We start from the raw sequence: 1,995 nt of genomic DNA on the forward strand, positions 1-1,995 counted from the left end.
TTTACCCCCATTTCTGTATCCATTTTGTTCTTTTTTTCTTTTGAATAATAGCTTCCTTCTTTAATTTTTCTCTTTAACTTTGGAAAAAGACATATATGTTTATATTATGTATATTTGGAAAAATACATTCTCTTTGTGTTTAATATTAAAGTGATTAATATTAAATATTGAAGAATTGGGCACCTGGGTGGCTCAGTCAGTTAAGCACCCAACTCTTGATTTCCACTCAGGTCATGGTCTCAAGGTTCGTGAGATCGAGCCTTGTGTCAGGCTCTGTGCTGACAGCACAGAACCTGCTTGGGCTTCTCTCTCTCCCGTTCTCTCTGCCCCTCCCTCTCCCTCCCTCTCTAAAATAAATAAAAAACATTTTATGAATAAATAAATAAATAAATAAATATTAAAGAATGTATAAAGAATAAACTTTTCTCTAACCACCCACATCTCAATAAAGTTTATACTTTAATCATATAAAGTCTATATATATAAGTCACTCTTTACACAGTGTGAGAAAATTAACAGTTTTCCCTCTCTCTCCTTTCTCCTATCCATTTTTCATATTTTTCATATCAGTTGAGAGGTTTTAGGTCTGGAGTACTCTTAAAAATTATTTTTCATAATAAACTTCTTAAGAATTATATTGGTCATTGAAGAGGGCATCTTTTGGGATGAGCACTGGGTGTTGTATGGAAACCAATTTGACAATAAATTTCATATATTAAAAAAAATTATATTGGAAACTTCCGTTCTTTATAAAACAATACTTGAAATAATTATTTAGACACCGCAGGGTTTTACTGTTTTACTTCTCACGACGTTTATATCACACAACACCCAACACTTCGCTTTCGTTTTTTTTTTAACAAACTAGATGATTTGAGGAATTGAGTTATTTTTTTCTGCACGAAACGTGCCTTTGTTCTAACTCGGACAATAAAACAACTCAGCGAAGGAAGATCCGGCCCTTTCTGTCGCTCTCTTGCAGGGGACATGTTCGCCAGGAGCCCCGTCCTCAACCAATCCGGCCCCACCGAGTTCGTGTTCCGCGCCTTCACCACCGTCCCCGAATTGCAGGCCCTCCTCTTCCTCCTCTTCCTCCTGCTCTACTCGATGATCCTTTGTGGCAACGCGGCCATCGTCTGGGCGGTGCGCACACACAGCTCGCTGCACACCCCCATGTACTTCTTCCTGTGCAACCTGTCTTTCGTAGAGATCAGCTACACCACAGTGGTGGTGCCTCTGATGCTTGCCAACCTTTGGGGCGCCCGGAAACCCATTCCGCTGGCTGGCTGTGGGGCCCAAATGTTCTTTTTTCTCACGCTTGGCGGCGCTGACTGCTTCCTCTTGGCAATCATGGCATACGATCGCTACGTGGCCATCTGCCACCCGCTGCGCTACACCCTCATCATGACCCAGAAGCTGTGCGTCCGGATGGTGCTGTGCGCCCTGGGCCTGGCCCTCCTCCTCTCCCTGCAGCTCACCTGCTTGATCTTCACCTTGCCCTTCTGCGGGCACCGCCGGGAAATCAACCACTTCCTGTGCGACGTGCCTCCAGTCCTGCGGCTGGCCTGCGCCGACATCCGCGTGCACCAGGCCGTGCTCTACGTGGTGGGCATCCTCGTGCTGACCGTCCCCTTCCTGCTTATCTGTGTGTCCTATGTGTTCATCGCCTCCGCCATCCTGCGCATCCGCTCCGCCGAGGGCCGCCGCCGGGCCTTCTCCACCTGCTCGTCGCACCTCACCGTGGTCCTGCTGCAGTATGGCTTCTGTGCCTTGGTCTACCTGCGTCCCCAATCGGGCTCGTCGGTGGATGAGGACCGCCAGTTTGCCCTAGTCTACACCTTCATCACCCCCCTACTCAACCCGCTGATTTACACCCTTAGGAACAAGGATGTCAAAGGTGCCCTGAAAAAGGCCATCAGTCGCAAAGGAACAGCTGAAGCTCTCTGAAGTTTCAGGGGGACTTGAAACAGGTCCCTGAGCATAGGACAACAGTGA

At 47.1% G+C, this 1,995-nt stretch overlaps 1 protein-coding gene across 1 annotated transcript; it reads left to right on the forward strand.

Annotated features, from left to right (window-relative positions):
• Positions 1–941: 941 nt before the first annotated feature.
• Positions 942–1,995, forward strand: LOC125915733 (olfactory receptor 10Q1-like). Its single transcript, XM_049621712.1, has one exon. The coding sequence runs from the start codon at positions 988–990 to the stop codon at positions 1,945–1,947; it is 960 nt and encodes a 319-aa protein (XP_049477669.1). The 5' UTR covers positions 942–987; the 3' UTR covers positions 1,948–1,995.

This window comes from Panthera uncia, chromosome D1, assembly GCF_023721935.1.
Source record: "Panthera uncia isolate 11264 chromosome D1, Puncia_PCG_1.0, whole genome shotgun sequence".
NCBI lineage: Eukaryota > Metazoa > Chordata > Mammalia > Carnivora > Felidae > Panthera > Panthera uncia.